This window comes from Megascapheus bottae, chromosome 17, assembly GCF_031878675.1.
Source record: "Megascapheus bottae isolate mThoBot1 chromosome 17, mThoBot2.hap1, whole genome shotgun sequence".
Classification (NCBI taxonomy): Eukaryota; Metazoa; Chordata; class Mammalia; order Rodentia; family Geomyidae; genus Megascapheus; species Megascapheus bottae.
The window spans coordinates 5551200-5570586 of record NC_143525.1 but is presented as its reverse complement, the minus strand read 5'-3'; the positions used below and the strand labels follow the sequence as shown (position 1 = coordinate 5570586).

The 19387-nt window shown below is 45.9% G+C and overlaps 1 protein-coding gene across 3 annotated transcripts; it reads right to left on the bottom strand.

Annotated features, from left to right (window-relative positions):
* Window positions 1-11908: 11908 nt before the first annotated feature.
* Window positions 11909-15301, bottom strand: Ubb (ubiquitin B). Of its 3 annotated transcripts, none has more exons than XM_090349506.1 (2): window positions 14902-15301; window positions 11909-13662 (listed from the first exon to the last, which is right to left on the bottom strand). In XM_090349506.1, the coding sequence occupies exon 2, from the start codon at window positions 13654-13656 to the stop codon at window positions 12055-12057; it is 1602 nt and encodes a 533-aa protein (XP_090205632.1). In that variant the 5' UTR covers window positions 13657-13662; window positions 14902-15301; the 3' UTR covers window positions 11909-12054. The 3 variants fall into 3 exon arrangements, with proteins under 3 accessions (XP_090205632.1, XP_090205631.1, XP_090205633.1); XM_090349505.1 differs by having other exon boundaries at window positions 14955-15301; XM_090349507.1 differs by lacking the exon at window positions 14902-15301 and adding an exon at window positions 14711-14786.
* Between the last annotated feature and the right edge of the window lie 4086 nt (window positions 15302-19387).

Here is a 19387-nt window from a genome sequence, read left to right as displayed (position 1 = left end):
TAATCCTAGCTACTCGGGAGGCTAGATCTAAGGTTCACAGTTTGAAGTCAGCCCCAGCAGGAAATTCCATGACTCTTATTTCACCTGCAAAAAAAAAAAAAAAGCCAAATATGGAACTCTGGTTTAACTGGTAGAGCTCCAGCCTTGAGCAAAAAGGCTCAGGTCAGCATCCAGACTCTTGAGTTCACACTCCAGGACTAGCACCAAAAATAAGAGATTCTTATTCTCCAGTTAACTAGCAACAAAGTGTAGAGCACCTGCCTTGAGTAAAAAGCTAACAAGAAGAAAACAAGCATGAGACTCCAAGTTCCAGCCTCAATACTGGTACACATACAAAAAAAAAAAAAAAAAAAAGTGGTGGGTGGGAGAGAGAGAGAGAGAAGAAAAGGCATTTCATCTGGGTAGTCTTTTCTAGACCCTGGACTTGGATGAGAGGGCCCCAGTATGTGTTCCTGTGACACTTGACTTGCCTTTTTAGAGCTGGCATGTACTTTTAATTTCCTCCATCATAACTGATAATACATTATTGTTATTATTTATTTAGTGTTGGAATGGTAGAAGGCTTACCTTGCATACACAAGTCCCTAGATTTGCTCCCCATTTTCTCTATCTCTCTCATACATACGCACTTATACACAAAGTTTATTGTAGATAGAAATTTTTTTTTGCCAGTCCTGGGGCTTCAACCCAGGGCTTGGGCACTGTCCTTGAGCTTTCTCAAGGCTAGCACTCTATCACTTGGGCCACAGCACCACTTCCAGCTTTTTCTGTGTATCAAGGAATCCAACCCAGGCCTTTGTGCATGCTAGGCCTGTAGATAAAATTTTTAAACATAATTTTATGGCTTCATCTTTTTTTGTGTGTGTGGGTCATGAGGCTTGAACTCAGCCTAGATGCTGTCCCTGAGCTCTTCAGCTCAACGCTACACCCTACCCTTGAGCCAAGCCCCATTTCCCATTTTCCAGCGGTCAACTGGAGATAAGAGTGTCAGGTCCTTTTGTGCCCTGGTGGGCTTTGAACCTTGATCCTCAGATCTCAGCCTAGGATTACAGGTATGAGCCACTGCACCTGGCAAGGCTTCATCTTTAACAATAACAAAGACTTACTGAAAACTAGCTATGTGTTAGACTCTGGGTAATTCCCAGGACAATCTTATTTTCTGGATTTCAGAAAGATGAGACACCTCCTCCAAGGTCACATGGCTAGGAGACAAGAAATTCAGGACTGGAAGACAACACAGGAAAGGGTAAGATCTTACTCTTTGTATCTAAGGCACTCAACACAGGGCCTATCTCCCAAGGAGTTCTTAAGGCCTTAAGTGGCAGGTTGACTAGCCATAATTACAATGTAGAGCCATTACCATGCTGTTGTGGGAAAAGTAAAGAATAAGTGGAGATCTTCAAGTCCTACAGAGCCATCACCAAATCGGGTGACAAGGAAAATTAGGCAGATAATCATCCCTAATTTGAAATTCAGCTTTGGATTATTAGTCATTGCAGAAATGCAAATCAAATGCACAAGAAGATTCCACTTCCAGCACCGTGATGAGCATTTTTATTTTGCTTTGTTTTGTTTTGTTGCCAGTTCTGAGGCTTGAACTCAGGGCCTGAGCACTGTCCTTGGGCTTTCCTCAAGGCTAGAGCTCTACCATTGGAGCCAGAGCACCATTTCCAGATTTTTCTATCTATGGTACAGAGGAATCGAACCTGGGTCTTTGTGCATGCTAGTCAAGCAAACTCCTGAGTTTGGCTAGTGGCTCTACCAACAAAACAAAACAAAAATACAAAACAAAAAAATAGCTTGGTGCTGGCGGCTCATGCCTATAATACTAGCCACTCAGGAGGCTGAGATCTGAGAATGGAAGTCCAAAGCCAGCTCTGGCAGGAAAGTGCTTAAGATTGTTATCTCAAAATAACTACTAGAGCTGGGCACAATGGCTCACATTGATAATCCTAGCTACTCAGGAGGCTGAGATCTAATGATCACAGTGCAAAGCCAACTGGGGCACTAAAGAACCTGAGACTTGGCCGGGAGTTTGGCCTAGTGGTAGAGAGCTTGCCTTGCATGCACGAAGACCCAGGTTCAATTCCTCAGTACCACATACATAGAAAAAGGCTGGAAGTGGTGCTGTGGCTCAAATGGCAGAGTGTTAGCCTTGAGAAAAGCCCAAGGACAATGCTCACGCCCTAAGCCCAAGCCCAGGACTGGCAAAATAAATAAATAAATCAGAAAACCAAAGAATCAAAAAAAAAAAAAAAAAAAGAACCTGAGACTTGAGCCAGGAGTTTGGCTTAGTGGTAGAGTGCTTGCCTTGCATGCACGAAGACCCAGGTTCAATTCCTTGGTACCACATACATAGAAAAGCCAGGAGTGGTGCTGTGGCTCAAGTGGCAGAGTGCTAACCTTGAGAAAAAGATCAAGGACAGTGCTCAAGCCCTGAGTTTAAGACCCAGAACTGGCAAAAAAAAAATTAGCCGGGCATGGTGGCTCGTGCCTGTAATCCTAGCTACTCAGGAGGCTGAGATCTGAAGATCAAGGTTCAAAGCCAGCCCGAGCACAAAAGGACCTGAGACTCTTATCTCCAATTAACTTCTAGAAAACGGGAAGCGGGGCTGTGACTCAAAGAGTAGGGCAGTAGCCTTCAGTTGAAGAACTCAGGGACAGCACTCAGGCCCAGAGTTCAAGCCCCATGACCCCCCAAATAAAAACAATTAAAAAAAAAAACTACCAGAAAAAACAAACTAGCAAATAGAAACAATGGAAGTAGTGCTGTAAGGCAAAGTGGTAGAGCACTAACTTGGAGCAAAAGAGATCAGAATAAGTACTAGAACTGCCATACATGGCTGTGGCCCTCTTTGGAAAACAGTCTAGCAGTCTCTAGAAGGTTATATAACCCAATGATTCCAGTCCTGAGTACATATGCAGAAGGATGCAGCACATGACCATAAGAATCCTTGTACACAATGTGAATATAATACACATAATGTAACTGTAGCACTACTCACAATAACTGAGTGGAAACATCTCAAATGTCTATCATGAGTAAATGCACAAAATATGACATTCAGACAATAGAATATTATTCATTTTTATATTTTAAAAAATGAAGTACTAACATAGAAGAGATTTAAGAAATTTTTACGGGCTCATTTATGCCTGTAATTCTAGCTACTCAGGAGGCTGAGCTCTAAGGATTGTGGTTCAAAGCCAGCCTAGGCAGAAAGTCCATGAGACTCTTATCTCCAAATAACCACTTAGGTCACCACTACAGCCACTGTGAAAAAGAATGTGATGGTCATAAAGGCTTTGAACCATGATCCCCAGATATTGGCCTCCTGAATAACTAGGATTACAGGAATGAGCCACCATTACCCAGCTCTGATCTCTTTCTGCTAAGTACTAGAAGTTCTGCTTTACAGGGATTGGCTTAAAATTATTATTATTATTATTATTATTATTATTATTATTATTATTATTCCAGTCCTGGGGTTTGAACTGAGGGCCTGAGCACTGTCCCTGAGCCTCTTTGTGCTCAAGGCTAGCACCATTTGAGCCATAGCACCACTTCTGGCTTTTTCTGTGTACGTGGTACAGGGAAATCTAACTCAGGGCTTCATGAATGCTAGGCAAGCACTCTACCACCAGGCCATGTTCCTAGCCTCCAGCTTAAAATGATTGAAACCACTGTTTTCTACTTCCTATTTTCACTTTGTTCACACTTTAACTGATTGTACCCCTCACACTGAGAAATACTGTGCAAGCCATGCACTCCTATCTAGTGTTGCAGATTGCACTTAGTTCAAAGCCTCTTTTATGACAAAGCTGTTGTAGATTTGAGCTATTCACGTTGGGCCTGAACATTCTGCCAACATAGAACAGTATGCCTTTCGATTCCACAGGGAAACTTAATTTGTTTTATTTTCAAGTTAAATTTTCTTCCATAGATTGTCTTAAGTCAGTTGCACCTACTATAGTTTATCTTCAAGTTATCAACATAACCAATAGAAATGTGGTCAGATGCTAGCGACTCATGCCTGTACTCCTAGATACTTAGGAAGCTGAGATTTCAGATTTGCAATTTGAAGCCTGCCTGGGCAGGAAAGTTCTTGAGATTCATCTTCAATTAACCCCCAGAAAAGCTGGAAGTGGATCTATGGTTCAAGTGCTGGCCTTGAGCATTAAAGCTCACAGACAATGCTTAGGCCCTGAGTTCAAGTCTCAAGACCAGCAAACACACACACACACACACACACACACACACACACACACACAAAATGCTAGGGGCTGAGAATGTAGCTTAGTAGTAGCGTACCTGCCTAACGTGTATGAAACCCTGGGTTGTATTCCTCAGTTCCACATAACCAAAAAGCCAAAAGTGGTGCTGAGGCTCGAGTGGTAGAGTGCCACCCTAGAACAAAAAAGGTAAAAAAAATAGCAGCCACACCCTAAGTTCAAGCTTCACGACTGTTGGGGTAGAGTAGAGAAGTGGGGGGAGGGAGGAACCCAAGTATATGGCTAAGAATTTTGAGGTTATCTGATACCGCTGATAGGGAGGCATTCTGGGCTTGACAAAATCAGGGAGTTAAGGAGTAGCTGAGGTGAGGTGGACCCAGGAGAGGAGAGATGCCGTCAGACGCTCTAGTCCTCTTGGAAGATACTGAAGTCACTTGGGATATGGGCCAAAAGAGGGATGGTTTGAAACTTGAGGCCACGAGGGGGAGTATCCTCCGTTTTTTGTTTCTCTCCCCAAAAAGTTGATCCTGTACTGATCAGTTCATAGAGAACTGGAGACACTGTCCCAATAAAGTCCTCTTGCTATTTTCATGGATAGAAAAAGATCTGCCATTCCCGGTACTCAGAGTAAAGGGTCTGGGTAGAGACACCACCCAAGCTACCCATGGTCCCTGGGCTGAGTTCATGCAGAATATGGGGTTTCAGCCCTCAGTCTACACTCAGTGACTCAGGCTGGGCTGCTTCCTTGGGCCAACTGATACCTGCTCTATGGAGAGGGGGGGGAGGGAGGAGATTAAGAGAGGAGAAAAAGAATTTTGATACATATATATATATATATGTGTGTGTGTGTGCATTTTGTTTTTTGTGGATCATGGGGCTTGAACTCTGGGCCTGGGCACTGTCCCTGAGCTCTTCAGCTCAAGGCTACCACTATATCCCTGGAGCCACAGCCCCGCTTCCTGTTTTCTTGTGATTAATTGGAGATGAGTCTCTCGGTCTTTAGTGCCAGAGCTGGCTTTGAACCTTGATCCTCAGATCTCAGCCTCCTGAGTAGCTAGGATTAAGGCATGAGCCACTGCACCCTGCTGGTGCATATGTTTTGTACTAATTGAAATCATTTCAAAACAAATGTGGCATCTCCTGTAGGCACAAGAAACAATCCAGCAATCCAGCTGAAACATGACAAGAGATATCTCAGGCATGTGTAGAATCCACATGGATTCTAAAAAGAGAGGAATTCAGAGTCTGGAAAGTAGAAACTGCTCCGTTTTGTTGCCTTAGAAGGAGGGAAAGGTGGGACGTGTGGGTGGTACTGGTGGGAGGGGGGGACAAGCCAGGACCTAGACTTGGCAACTGTGCTTCTCTTTGTGCCATTTCTAAACTGGGTTCAGAGCCAGAGCTGGTGCCAGGTCTCCCAGAGCAGATTTTGTCTGACACTGTCAGGAAAGAAAACAGAAGTAAACTATCTTGGTTACACTGCACAGGCTTTCTAGCACAGGGGAGACTGAAGCAGTGGAGAGAAAGGACAAAAAAAAAAGTCTAGATGGTCCCCAGAGAGAGAGCGCAAGAGGGTCACAGAGGCCAATAGTCACTTCTGGAGAAAAAATCAAAATCCAGCCATCTGGACTCAAGATGCTGAGACCTGGGAGCAATTCTGGTCTCACAGAAGTGGGTTGCCCCTTCCCATACCACCCCAGGGAGACTGAGTGACTGCTGCTCAGCCAGGATGCCAGAAGTTCTGCCTTTCTCCCAAGACCAAGAATAGCCCTAGGCAGGCTCCAGGCCAAATCTGGGAGCCCAAGCCTTTGCCCTTATCTCTCTGAGGAATCTCAATTCCCAACAGTCTCTGCCCTAAAATGGATGTCTGACTTTTAACAAGAATAATAATAAAAATACCAGGAGGGGCAGATGTTCAGACATCTTGGGGATTCCCAGAATAAAAGGAGGTAGGGGAGGGCTAAGTGGAAGGAAAGACGGAGCAGAAAGAGGTGCTAATCAGAGAATAGAAGGGAAACTGAGGCCAGCTATGGAGAGAAAACCTAGTATAGGCAGGGGCAGTCTGGGCAAGGGTGCACAAAACCAGTCATGGCTCCCTGGTTCTCAGCCCACTCTTGAACTTTCCATGAGCCCACATCGAGCTCCCCCGTGGTGCTCTGGGTCATCTCCCATTCCTTGCTCTCCTAGGCCTCCTCACACACTGTGCCTGCTGCCCCCATTTTTCATCCCTTTCTGCTGCACCTGCCAACCCCAGCTCACCCTACTGGACCTGCTGGGGTCTGCTGCCCCTCACAGACCAGGACAGTGAGGGCATCAGAGCTGTTTGGCTCCACCTTTCAAAAAGAGAAGGGGCCCTATTTACCTGTTCTGAGTGTACCCAATCCATATCCCACAGAGAATTTGTAACTTTCCGTTTTCCTTTTTCCGGTCTACGGTTTGGTCACCTGAGAGACCCTGCATAGATTTAATATTTACTTTGCTGTATGTTTGTAGGTCCATTTCCTTATAAATTTCCATGTTAGAAATTGGTATCGGGCCCAGTGGGCAGAGCATGGAGTCATCTTGTGCTGCCCTGTCCTAAAAAAACAAATGGAAAGGACAGAACTGAATGTGGAATAAGTGAATTATTTTAGGTGTATGAAGTCAGTCTGCAGAGGAGCCATCACTTAGAAGAAATAAGCATATTGCTGGAAGCTATTGAGAGCCCTAAGTTGAGTTCCTGTGGTTTGGTAAAAAAATGAGGAGACAATGGAGGCATGAATGGTATGGCAGTGAGTGGCTGATATCCAGCAAAGCGGAGACAAGACAGTCTACCCTCTTTAAATCTCCAGCCCTGCAATTTTTGCCCTTCAAATCACTCTGATGTCTTTGGAAACCCTTTTATTTTCTTTACTACCTCTCTCTCTCTCGTATTATTTTTTTGTTAGTCCTGGGAATTGAACTCAGGGCCTGAGCACTGTCCTTGGGCTTCTCATGGCTAGCACTCTACCACTTGAGGCACAGCACCACCTCTAGCTTTTTTCTGTATATGTGGTACCTAGGAATCAAATCCAGGGATTCATGTATGCTAGGTGAGCACTCTACCACTAGGCAACACTCCCAGTTATTGTTGTTTTTGTTGGTCATGGGATTTGAACTCTAGGCCTGGGCATTATCTCTGAGCTCTTTAGCTCAAGGCTACCGACCTACCCCTTGAGCCATAGTGACACTTCTAGTTTTCTGGTGGTTAATTGGCGATGACTCTCATGGACTTTAGTGGCCGGGCTGGCTTTGAACCTTGATCCTCAGATCTCAGCCTCCTGAGTAGCTAGGATTACAGGTATAAGACACTATACCTGGCTTTGGCCTTCTTTCTTTGTCAGTCCTGGAGCTTTCAGGGCTTAGGCACTGTTCCTGAGCTTCTTTTGCTGAAGGCTAGCACTCTACTTCTTGAGCCAAAACACCACTTCTGGCCTTTTCTGATTACATGGTACTGAAGAATCGAACCCAAGGCTACCTGCATGCTAGGCAAGCACTCTACCACTAAACCACATTCACAGCACCCCCCACCTCAACTTCTGATGAATTAAAAATAAGCTACAGGGGTGCTGAGGCTCAAGTGGTAGAATTCTAACCTTAAGAAAAAGAACCCAAGGGCAGTGCTCAGGCCCTGAATCCATGCCCAGGACTGGCAAAAAAAAAAAAAAAAAAGCTACAGGATGGTGAGATCAATATGAAGAAGAGCCAATACTTATTTGTCAATATTGGTTTTTTTTTTTTTTTTTTTTTTTGCCAGTCCTGGGCTTGAGCTCAGGGCCTGAGCACTGTCCTTGGACTTTCTCAAGGCTAGAGCTCTACCACTTGAGCCTCAGCACCACTTCTGGCTTTTATCTATGTATGTGGTACCGAGGAATCGAACCCGGGTCTTCATGCATGCTAGGCAAGCACTTTAACCACTAGGCCAAACTCCCGGCCCCTATTTGTCAATATTGTTGCACTAAGATCCTTTCCCAGAAATTAGCATGTCTTGAACCTTTTATTTGGAACTGGCTGCTCTTTGGATCTAATATAATGAAGACAGAAGTGTCTGATTTCAGGACAGAGTTACACTGTCCTTATACATGGGGTGCTTGTGAACAATGCTGATGGCTACATGGGTGGCAGGTTTGCAAATATTTAGTCAGGAGTTGAAATATTCTGCCTCCCTTCTCCCCCTTCTCCCGAATAGCAGTCTACACTTCATGCTTTTATCCATATTCTTCCAATAGAACTTTTTTTTCTTTTCTTGTGCTGGTCCCAGGTAGCAAGTAGTTACAGATGTGAGCCCAGCTAAGCACTTTTGTCAGTTGTTTGTGGGGCTTGAACTCTGGGCCTGGGTGCTGTCTCTGACATCTTCAGCTCAAAGCTAGTGCTCTACCACTTGAGCCACAGCAACACATCTGATTTTCTGGTGGTTAATTGGAGATCAGTCTCACTAACTTTTGTGCTCAGGCTGGCCTTGAACCATGATCCTCCAATTTCAGCCTCCTGCATAGCTAGGATTACAGGGGTGAGCCACCACACCCAGCCTAAGCAGCACTTTTTTTTTTTTTTTTTGGCCAGTCCTGGGCTTGGGCTCAGGACCTGAGCACTGTCCTTGGGTTTTCTCAAAGCTAGGGCTCTACCACTTGAGTCACAGCACCACTTCTGACTTTTTTCCTATGTATTTGGTAACAAGGAATCAAACCTGAACCTGGGTCTTCGTGCATGCTAGGCAAGCACTCTTACTAGTCCAAACTCTTAGCCCTAAGCAGCACTTTATAATTTTTTTTTTTTTTTTTTTTTTTTGCCAGTCCTGGGCTTGAGCTCAGAGCCTGAGCACTGTCCTTGGGATTTCTCAAAGCTGGAGCTCTACCACTTGAGCCACAGCACCACTTGCAGCTTTTTTGGTCTATGTATGTGGTATGGAGGAATCTAACCCGGGTCTTCATGCATGCTAGGCAAGCACTTTGCCCCTAGGCCAAACTCCTGGCCCCTAAGCAGCACTTTTTAAAGAAATATTGTCACCCATTCCTATTGCTTTCTTTCCTTTTATTGCCTTACAATTTACAAATTGCTCCCCCCTTTCCTTTTTTTGCCAGTCCTGGGGCTTTAACTCAGGGCCTTGAGCAATGTCCTTGGGCTTTCTCAAGGCTAGCACTCTACCACTTTAGCCACAGCACTTTCTTCTGCATATGCAGTACCAAGGAATCAAACCCAGGGCTTCATGCATGCTAGGTAAGCACACTTCACTAGGCCATACTTTTGTCCCCTAACTACTCGATAAGCAATCAAATTATTGTCAGTTGCAGTTTGAACTCAAGAGCCTGGGCACTATCTCCCAGCTTCTTCGAGGTTGGCACTCTACCACTTTGATGTACACTCCACTTTCAGTTAGATGACAAGTCTCCTGGTTTTTCCTAACTGGGCTGACTTTGATCCTCCCATCTCAGCCTCCTGAGTAGTTAGGACTACAAACTAGATAAACTACCAGCACCCATTGTTTTTTTTTGGTCTGAAACTCTATTGCCTAGAGTTCTATCACCTGAGCCACCCTCCAACCTGCTAAAATTGTCAGTTTTGGGGTTGAAACTCGGGGCCTGGTCTGAGTCCCTGAACTTTTTTGCTCAAAGATAGCACTCCATCACTTTGAGCCACAGTATCATTTTGGTTTCCTGGTGGGGAGTTAATGGAAGATGTCTCACAGACTTTCCTGTCTGGACTGGCTTTGAACCATGACTCAGATCTCAACCTCCAGACCAAGGATTACAGGAGTGAGCCACCAGCAGCTGGCGGGTATCTAGTATCTTTTGAAGTGTAATTTTTCCAGGTTAAAGCACTTCAGATGTAATTCTCAGAACTACTCTAAGGGGCAGGCTGGAATTGTGGCTTAATGGTGTATACTTGTGTGAAACCCTGGGTTCAATTCCTCAGTACCACATAAATAGAAAAGCCAACAGTGGCACTGTGGTTCAAGTGTTAAACGTGCTAGCCTTGAGCAAAGAGCATCTCAGGGACAGAACCCAGGCCCCAAGCTGTCAAGCCCCAAGACTGGCAAAACAAAAACCCCAAACAAAAATGCTAGGCAAGCACTCTCCACTAGGCCACAGCCAGCCAATCTGGAGGCTGAAATCCGGAGTTCTGAAGTTATAATTCAGTCCAAGAGGTCTTGAGATTACCTTCAATTAACCAGTAGAATGCTGAACTGGAAGCATGACCATGAATTGTCCTGCTGAGAGCTAAAAGTGTAAAGCTACCATCCCTCATGATCTGTTAACAGTAACCTTTGAATTGTCAACTAGGAGGGAAAAAACAAGCTTAACTGGCAATACTTTTAGGCTTTTCCAAGGCACATATGTATCTTTTATTTTTGGTCCAAGTTCTGGGGTTTGAACTCAGGACTTGGACACTATTCCTTGAGATTTTGCTCCAAGCCAAGTGCTTTACCACTTGAGCCACAGCTTCACTTCTTTCTTCTAATTGTTTTTCTTAGCTGGGTTAGCCTCAAACCATGGTACTCAGTCTCAATCTTCAGAGTATTTAGAATTACAAGCATGCATCACCAGCATTAGACAGCTTAATCTTTTTATAGTCCTAGTTTTCTTCTCTGGCCAGCGTTTTTACCACACTAAGCAAGTCAGCTGTAAAACTAAATGGGTCTCATGTCATTACTTCAAACTTACTTTATATTGAAACTCAGAAACAAAATTCTCAAAATTAACCATTCTGTCATGCTTAATTTCTCTAGCTAAATGTCCGCAGTAACACTTGTGTATTTGCCTTATGCCAAAATGATATTCCTAAAATCACTTATGCTATTTCTGTACCATGTTACTGTTTATTTGGGGGGAAAGAAAAATCACAGTTCAGGAAGGCTCACAACCTGTGATACCTGAGGCTTGCAGTTCAGCTTAGGCTTACTTCCAAAAGCCTAAGCCGAACTATGGCTCAAGTGGTAGAATACTAGCCTGGAGCACAAAGGCTCAAGGACAGCACCAAGCCCCGAGTTCAAAAGCTTTAGTACTGGCATAAAATACACAAGGCTTACCCACCTTTTTTTTTTTTGCCAGTCCTGGGCTTGACCTCAGGGCCTGAGCATTGTCCTTGGGCTTTCTCAAGGCTAGAACCATACCACTTGATACACAGCACCACTTCCGCACCTTCCCTCTGCCCCCCAGTGTATGTGGTAGAGGAATTGAACCTGGGTCTTCATGAATACTAGCCAAGTACTCTACCACTAGGCTAAACTCCCGGTCCCTTACCTGGACTTCTTTATATACGCTTCCCTCACACATTGTATTTGTCTTAAGAATCATTAGCCCCATTACAGCTCTCTAGACACACAGGCCTCTAGGTGACTATGACCCACTCACCTGTACTTGTGACTCTTGGCAGGCAAAAGGACTTCCACCCCTGTATTTCAGAAAACAAGATTACTTCATTCTAGTGTGAACATTATGTCCAAAAGCCCAAGTTTTATGATGTGCTGAGTATGGCAGAAAATTACTTTTTGAAATTTCTACCAAGTGCTTTTACCAGTTTAATGCTTTGTTCTCAAACAAAAAATGATAAAGCTCCCACATCTCACTTGTGCTAATTCTAATCATAATACCAATTCTGCTTTTACATCCCCACCCCACTTAACCACATCATTACAAAATTTCATACTGGACACCAAATATGCTATCATGCAACAAAACCTTTATTAACATTTTGAACAGGTTCAGCTATTACTGAAACTGGTTTATTTCTAAACTTAAATTGGGGGCAAATGGCTATAGTGCTGAGTAATGCCATCACTGGGCACTGGGAGGGCAGACTGTAAAACTAATAGCCACCCCTCAGACGGAGGACCAGATGCAGGGTGGACTCTTTCTGGATGTTGTAATCAGAAAGGGTGCGGCCATCTTCCAGCTGCTTGCCGGCAAAGATCAGCCTCTGCTGGTCAGGAGGGATGCCCTCTTTATCCTGGATCTTGGCCTTCACATTCTCAATGGTATCGCTGGGCTCTACCTCCAGGGTGATGGTCTTGCCGGTCAGGGTCTTCACAAAGATCTGCATACCACCTCTCAGACGCAGGACCAGATGCAGGGTGGACTCTTTCTGGATGTTGTAGTCAGAAAGGGTGCGGCCATCTTCCAGCTGCTTGCCGGCAAAGATCAGCCTCTGCTGGTCAGGAGGGATGCCCTCTTTATCCTGGATCTTGGCCTTCACATTCTCAATGGTATCGCTGGGCTCCACCTCCAGGGTGATGGTCTTGCCGGTCAGGGTCTTCACAAAGATCTGCATACCACCTCTCAGACGCAGGACTAGATGCAGGGTGGACTCTTTCTGGATGTTGTAGTCAGAAAGGGTGCGGCCATCTTCCAGCTGCTTGCCGGCAAAGATCAGCCTCTGCTGGTCAGGAGGGATGCCCTCTTTATCCTGGATCTTGGCCTTCACATTCTCAATGGTATCGCTGGGCTCTACCTCCAGGGTGATGGTCTTGCCGGTCAGGGTCTTCACAAAGATCTGCATACCACCTCTCAGACGCAGGACCAGATGCAGGGTGGATTCTTTCTGGATGTTGTAGTCAGAAAGGGTGCGGCCATCTTCCAGCTGCTTGCCGGCAAAGATCAGCCTCTGCTGGTCAGGAGGGATGCCCTCTTTATCCTGGATCTTGGCCTTCACATTCTCAATGGTATCGCTGGGCTCTACCTCCAGGGTGATGGTCTTGCCGGTCAGGGTCTTCACAAAGATCTGCATACCACCTCTCAGACGCAGGACCAGATGCAGGGTGGACTCTTTCTGGATGTTGTAGTCAGAAAGGGTGCGGCCATCTTCCAGCTGCTTGCCGGCAAAGATCAGCCTCTGCTGGTCAGGAGGGATGCCCTCTTTATCCTGGATCTTGGCCTTCACATTCTCAATGGTATCGCTGGGCTCTACCTCCAGGGTGATGGTCTTGCCGGTCAGGGTCTTCACAAAGATCTGCATACCACCTCTCAGACGCAGGACTAGATGCAGGGTGGACTCTTTCTGGATGTTGTAGTCAGAAAGGGTGCGGCCATCTTCCAGCTGCTTGCCGGCAAAGATCAGCCTCTGCTGGTCAGGAGGGATGCCCTCTTTATCCTGGATCTTGGCCTTCACATTCTCAATGGTATCGCTGGGCTCTACCTCCAGGGTGATGGTCTTGCCGGTCAGGGTCTTCACAAAGATCTGCATACCACCTCTCAGACGCAGGACCAGATGCAGGGTGGACTCTTTCTGGATGTTGTAGTCAGAAAGGGTGCGGCCATCTTCCAGCTGCTTGCCGGCAAAGATCAGCCTCTGCTGGTCAGGAGGGATGCCCTCTTTATCCTGGATCTTGGCCTTCACATTCTCAATGGTATCGCTGGGCTCAACCTCTAGGGTGATGGTCTTGCCAGTAAGGGTCTTCACGAAAATCTGCATTCTGACCTGTGGTTTTAAAATGGAAATGTGTCATTTCAGGCTTTATAAAACATCCACAACTCGTACCAAGACATGTGAAAGGGTATCAATGTATGTGAATTAATGCACCTTCTATCTGGCAAATATCATGTAACCCTTTTACTAATTACAATAAAAAAAAATTAAAAAAAAAAATCCACAACTTAGTCCTTAGGAGACAGTTCTATTTACTGAAAACACATTAGCCAATCTAATTGTCACAAAAAGTTAATTACAAGAGCAGTTAACAATTGGCCTTCAGTGGCTCACATCTGTAATCCTAGCTACTTAGTGAGATCTGAGGACCTGGAATTTGATATGGTGGTAAAGTGCTTGCCTAGTATGCATGAAGACCCCGGTTCGATTCCTCCATACCACTTACATGGTTCTGTGACTCTAGTGGTAGAGCGCTAGCCTTGAGAAAGCCCAAGGTCAGTGCTCGGCCCGAGTTCAAGGCACAGGACTGGTTAAAAAAAAAAAATCTGAGGATCACGTTTCGAAGTCAGTCTAGATAGGGAAGTCTCTAAAACTTATCTCCAAATAACCATTACAAATATAACTATAACTTATGCAGTAAGACGCCAGCATTGAGCGAAAAATTCAGTTCAAACCCAGTACCGGCAGGGAAAAAAAAAAAAATCCAAAGTGTTTTCTAGTAATGACATCCAGTCAATTTTAAAATCTTTCTACACCTTCAGCAAGGTGTTAAATTGAAAATAAAACCGAACCACAGGGCCCAAAACTCCCACTGAAGAGAGGCGAAACGGGCCGGGAGTTTGGCTTTGTAGTAGAGTGCTTGCCTAGCATGCACGAAGACCCGGGTTCGTTTTCTCCTCACCAGGTACATAGACAAAAAAAGGTGGAAGTGGTGCTGTGGCTCAAGGGTAGAGCTCTAGTCTTGAGACAACCCCAAGAACAGTGGTCAGGCCCTGAGTCCGAGCCCAACTGGAAAAAAAAAGATTAAAAAAAGAGACGCGAAACGCTGGCCCGACCCGTTGAGATTCAATATTAAAGACTTTCGGAAACTACAGACCACCTCTTTCCCTCCTTCCCCCTCAGAGGCAAGCGCAACGGAATCTCCATCGGTTAGGCGGCCGTTGGTCTCTGGCGCGCCGGCCGCCTCCGCTCCCCGTACGCAAACAAGGCCCACTATTCCGGCAAGGCCCGTGCCGCGTCACTCCCCACCCCCATCCCCACCTCCACCGAGACCCACTCGCCCCAACGAACCAGCGGCCTGGCTTCACCGAAGGGCCTTTCCACTCGTTCCTACAGACCAATACCTGTTACCGAAGATGACGAGGCCGAGAATTGTCAGTGATTTGGACACACCACCGCAGCAGCAAGTCCACAGCCAAGCCAGTCGCCACTAACAGCCTCAGCCCCGCGGAGCCGAAATTTATACGACGTCTGTTACGTAACTCTTCACCTCCACGTAGCTGACGTCTCCGTGCGCCAATAAAAGTAGTTCCCCCTTTTACAGCTTCAGTGGCGCACTTAGACCCCTTAATTGAGCTCGAAACTCCTCACAGATGAAATAAAAGAAAATAAGGAATTAAATCCCTTTTCCTTCAGTCTTTTCATCTTTTCCTTTACAAAAAAGGTGAAAAATTACTGGGCGGATGAATTCATGTTAAAGGCTCCTTCCTCGAAAGCTCTGGAAAGTTCTTTGCAGCGCAGGTGCTGATTGGTGAAGATGGTGAAGGCGTGGCCGGCGCTGATTGGTGGGGCGTGCGGCGGCTCCACTGTTGCTGGGCTCCGAGGTGCGGCGGTTAGGAGCCAACGTTGCTAAGAAATACTGCGCGTGCGCCACAGAGCGCGCCTTCCCAAAAGACCAGTATTTCCGGCTAGTCGTGGGGGAGGGGTCTTCGGCTCCCGCCTGTCCCCTTTTCGTTCTCGCTTGCACGACTCCCCCGCCCCCCCCCCCGCCGCCTTTTGGGTCCTAGGGTCGAAACAGCGGATTCAGCTGCTTCTTTCCCTTCGGGAATGGCCGCCGAGGCCCCCTTCATAGGTCATTAGCAGCGCGGCGGCGCAGACCGCCTTTGTGAAGAACTTCCCTCACCCCGTATTAAAAATGCACGGCCCTCATGTTGGTGGGTTTGTTGGGTTTTTTTTTCTTCTCTCGGTTACTGCTTTAATCGTAACTGTCGTCATAGCGCTTTTAGGTGCTTTGGTCGTGTTCAGACCTCATAACAGCCCGAGGATGGTCTGCAAGCCGACTTCGGAGTGGAGCCGGCTGAGGGGTCGGGGCCCTGTGGTGGGCAACCGGGCCCTGTGGTGGGGGATCCGGGCCCTGTGGTGGGCAACCGGGCCCTGTGGTGGGGGATCCGGGCCCTCTGGTGGGGGATCCGGGATCTGTGGTGGGGGATCCGGGCCCTCTGGTGGGAATCCGGGATCTGTGGTGGGGGATCCGGGCCCTGTGGTGGGGGATCCGGGCCCTCTGGTGGGAATCCGGGATCTGTCGTGGGGGATCCGTGCCCTCTGGTGGGAATCCGGGCTCTGTGGTGGGGGATCTGGGCTCTGTGGTGGGGGATCCGGGCCCTGTGGTGGGGGATCCGGGCCCTCTGGTGGGAATCCGGGCCCTCTGGTGGGAATCCGGGCTCTGTGGTGGGGGATCCGGGCCCTGTGGTGGGGGATCCGGGCCCTGTGGTGGGGGATCCGGGCCCTGTGGTGGGGGATCCGGGCCCTCTGGTGGGAATCCGGGCTCTGTAGTGGGGGATCTGGGCCCTGTGGTGGGGGATCCGGGCCCTCTGGTGGGAATCCGGGCCCTCTGGTGGGAATCCGGGCTCCGTGGTGGGGGATCCGTGGTGGGGGGTCCGGGCCTGTGGTGGGGATACGAGCCCTATGGTGGTCCTGTGGTGGGGGATCCGGGCCCGGTGGTGGGGCCTCTCCAAGGGAAGGTTAGGGATCAAGGTGATTCCCTGACTGGGCTTAGATCTCAATCTCGCAATGCCTATGGATCCCTTTTACTTTGCTGTTTCTCTAGACTGAGGAAGGAGGAGAAATGACCTGGGATCCAAAAAAAAAATCTAGCTACAGAGACGGGGTGTGGTGAGGGTGGAGTGGGGGAGGGTGTCCTATTTTTATGAAATTTTTTTTTGTTTGTTTTTAATGGGGTTTGTTTTGGTGCTTGGGAGGTAATCAGTCCAGAGCAAATGACGCTACAGGCTGGCCAGGAGATTAGCTAGGAATGTAAATCTTGGGTTTGCCGGAAGCCTTCTCGCAGAGTCATGGGGTGGGGGTGGACATAAACATGAAATGGCTGTTTTCAAGTGAGGAGTGTTTTAGAAACTTGGATGTTAATTAACTTAGGACATTAATATAACACTAATATTGTTCCAGACTGCCTAACATGCCATGGCCAAGGCTTTATGATTCCATACCCAGTTCTGCCAAGAAAACAATAGGATGAGTTAACACCTAGATAGCTTTCAGTTAAATTATTGAGGTGAATAAAGACAAAGAACTTAAAAGTAATTTCAAATGACTTGGAGGTATTTACGAAGTGTTTTATAAAGTGATTTTTTTTTTCATTTTTGTTAGCCTAACTGAATTGGAATTTGTTTGAGCAATCGGCACTTCCTCGGATTCATATTCGATGGTGGATAGAACTGGAACGCAGATCTCATGACTGGTGATGACTCAAGCTGAAGGTTCTAGCATTTTCAGTTAGTCACACTGCTTCCTCGTTTATTGTTTTCCCAAAGTGAGTCATTTAGTAACCTCACCACAGCAAAAATATTTTCAGAAGGAAATTTTAAGCTGTCCTTATGCAATAAACAAGATGGATTTTTACAATCTGTTTACAGACAAAACTTTTTAGTAAAACAAATCTCTGGTAATTCTAGGAGGTAAATTTGTAATCAGTAAAAAAAAATCAAGTGATGAGAATTTTAAAGTCAGAAACTCAGTAATCTAGCACAGTACTTGGCACTTTGGCCAACAAATATTTGTCTAATAAATTACGATTTTTCCTTTTCAGCTAAAGTTGTGATGACCTTAGGCACTAAAATCGAAAAGACAGTAATACTGTATTTAATGGCTGTAGACAAATGGTTTTGGCCTGGGTAGTTTCTTTGAAAATGAAGATGTGATTTTCTTGGGCTTTAGTCTCTCTTGAGATCATATTAAATCTCTTGCTCTTTTTTTACTTGGCTACATGTCCCTTCAACACAATTTGTCATGAGCCAATTCCAATTTAAAATTCACGATTGGTTTCTTGGCTTTATCAGTTGATATTTAAAATATTGTATGAATTCATAGTTTGTCATTTCCTTATATTGTACATTTCCACAAAGTTTTGAGACTTAGTCCTACTTTATTATGTCAGAAATTTTGGTATTGAATATCTAAATGATTGCAGAGCAGAATTCTGTACTGTCATTATTTGGGGCCCTGAAATTACAGAAATCTATTTAAATGGATTGTTTGGGTTGGTGGATCACACTTGTAATCCTAGCACTGGGCAGACTGCTGCTGAGTATGAGGAGTTAGAGGCCAGCCTAGGCTTTGTAGTGAAACCCTGTCTAAAGCCATACAAAAAATAATTTACTTTGGGCTGGGAGTTTGGCCTAGTGATAGAGTACTTGCCTAGCATGCTTCAATTCCTCAGTAACACATGCATAGAAAAAGCCAGAAGTAGTGCTGTGGCTCAAGTTATAGAGCTCTAGCCTTGAGAAAGCCCAATGTGCTCAGGCCCTGAGTTCAAGGCCCAGGACTGGCAAAAAAGAAAAAAAAAGTGAGCTGGGCATGGTGGCTCACGCCTCTAATCCTAGCTACTCAGGAGGCTGAGATCTGAGGATTGAGGTTCAAAGCCAGCCTGACACTAAAGTCTGGGACACTCTTTTACCTCCAATTAACCACTAGAAAACCGAAAGTGATGCTGTGACTGCAGGAGTAGGGCAGTATCCTAGAGCTGAAGAGCTCAGGGACAACACCCAGGCCCAGTGGTAGGGCAGTATCCTTGAGCTGAAGAGCTCAGGGACAACACCTAGGCCCAGAGTTTAAGCCCCTGGACTCACAAAAAAAAAGTGGTAGAGTGCTAGTCTTGAGCAAAAAAAGTCACGGACAGGGCACAGGTTCTGTTTTCAAGCTCTAAGACTGACAAAAAAAAAATACATACATTCATAAATAAAAGCAGCTACTTTAGGTATATCTGAAGCCATACACACACATGAAAGTTGTAGTTGAAATGCCAAATACACAAAGTTTAGAGATATTACAAATATCATTTACTTAAATTTTAAAAGTGTTTTGATTTTTATTTTTTGGAAGTACTAGGCTTTGTGAACACAAGGATTTATGGTTGCTAGAACAGGTAGGTACTCTACCATTTGAACCACTCCATCAACTTCTCCTCCTGTTAGTTATTTTTGAAATTGGGCCTCAATTTATGCCAAAGACATCAAACTTCCTATTTGTATTTCCCTAGGCCTGAGATGCCAGGTATTTATTAGGCTCAACCATTGGTTGAGAAAGAATGTATTAGGTTTTCCCAGAAACATGGTCCCTTTACTCATTATTCTCCCTTGATGCGCTCCAGCTCTACTTCCACTTTTTTTTGACAGTTAACTGGACATAAGGGTCTCTTGGACTTTCCTACCAAGGCTGGCTTGGAATCGATCCTCAGATCTCAGCCTCCTGAAGATCTAGGATAACAGGTGTGAGCCATCTGTTCCTTGCAATTTCATCAATTTTTATTTATTTATTTATTTAT